The 1,049-nt window shown below is 52.5% G+C and overlaps 1 protein-coding gene across 1 annotated transcript in view; it reads right to left on the bottom strand.

Annotated features, from left to right (window-relative positions):
- Positions 1 to 777, bottom strand: part of RNF25 (ring finger protein 25) — a gene marked incomplete at its 5' end in the record, with an annotated part of 10,710 nt that extends 9,933 nt beyond the window's left edge. The window contains 3 exons of the mRNA XM_018575580.1: positions 79 to 177; positions 331 to 402; positions 708 to 777. Of these exons, the coding sequence (XP_018431082.1) occupies positions 79 to 177; positions 331 to 402; positions 708 to 777 (241 nt within the window). The remainder of the gene's footprint in view (positions 1 to 78; positions 178 to 330; positions 403 to 707) is intronic.
- Positions 778 to 1,049: the final 272 nt, after the last annotated feature.

A 1,049-nucleotide genomic window follows, 5' to 3' on the forward strand; every position in this document is an offset into this window, starting at 1 on the left:
AGAGGGTTCTAGATAATACAGGGAGAGAGGAGGCAGCAGAGACTCATGCGGCGTTCTCTAGAGGAGAGATTGCGGTACCTCTTCTGGTTTCTGCTCCAGGCAGTGCTTAGTATACCGTCCCAGGCAGTGAGAGTGAAAGTGATGAAAACACGGCGTCTTGGTAAGGGAATCACCTTCCTGTGAGATACATGAGAGTTACACAGAACACATCACGGGACACATCACGGGACACATCACGGGACACATCACGGGACACATCACGGGACACATCACGGGACACATCACGAGAGACACATCACAGCGGGGAAGGGTCAGAGATTGCGCAATTACCTGAAAGCCATATAGGCAGATAACACAGTGACCACGAGGAATATTACTGGATGTCAGCATCTCCTTCCCTTTCTATGATAACACAAAAGAGACATTGTAAGTTCTGCCCCGATAGGACATTAGACTCCCCAGATCTGCCCCGATAGGACATTAGACTCCCCAGATCTGCCCCGATAGGACATTAGACTCCCCAGATCTGCCCCGATAGGACATTAGACTCCCCAGATCTGCCCCGATAGGACATTAGACTCCCCAGATCTGCCCCGATAGGACATTAGACTCCCCAGATCTGCCCCGATAGGACATTAGACTCCCCAGATCTGCCCCGATAGGACATTAGACTCCCCAGATCTGCCCCGATAGGACAGAAGACTCACCTCAATCAGTTCATAGAGAAGAGGACCGCCCAAGGACCGCACGGCCGTCATGCGTAACATCTCGGTGATACTGCGGGAGACAGAAGACTGCGGTCACATCCGATACTGTGATCCCTCCGATACTCTGATCCCTCCGATACTCTGATCCCTCCGATACTCTGATCCCTCCGATCCTCTGATCCACCCTCCGATACTCTGATCCCTCCGATACTCTGATCCCTCCGATACTCTGATCCCTCCGATACTCTGATCCCTCCGATACTCTGATCCCTCGGACAGACAAAGACAGGGAGGGAGCAGTAGAGGATGGGGCGTACTATACACGTCACCTCCCACCACATA

Source organism: Nanorana parkeri, unplaced genomic scaffold, assembly GCF_000935625.1.
Source record: "Nanorana parkeri isolate BGI_ZX_2015 unplaced genomic scaffold, ASM93562v1 scaffold4187, whole genome shotgun sequence".
NCBI classification, from domain to species: Eukaryota; Metazoa; Chordata; class Amphibia; order Anura; family Dicroglossidae; genus Nanorana; species Nanorana parkeri.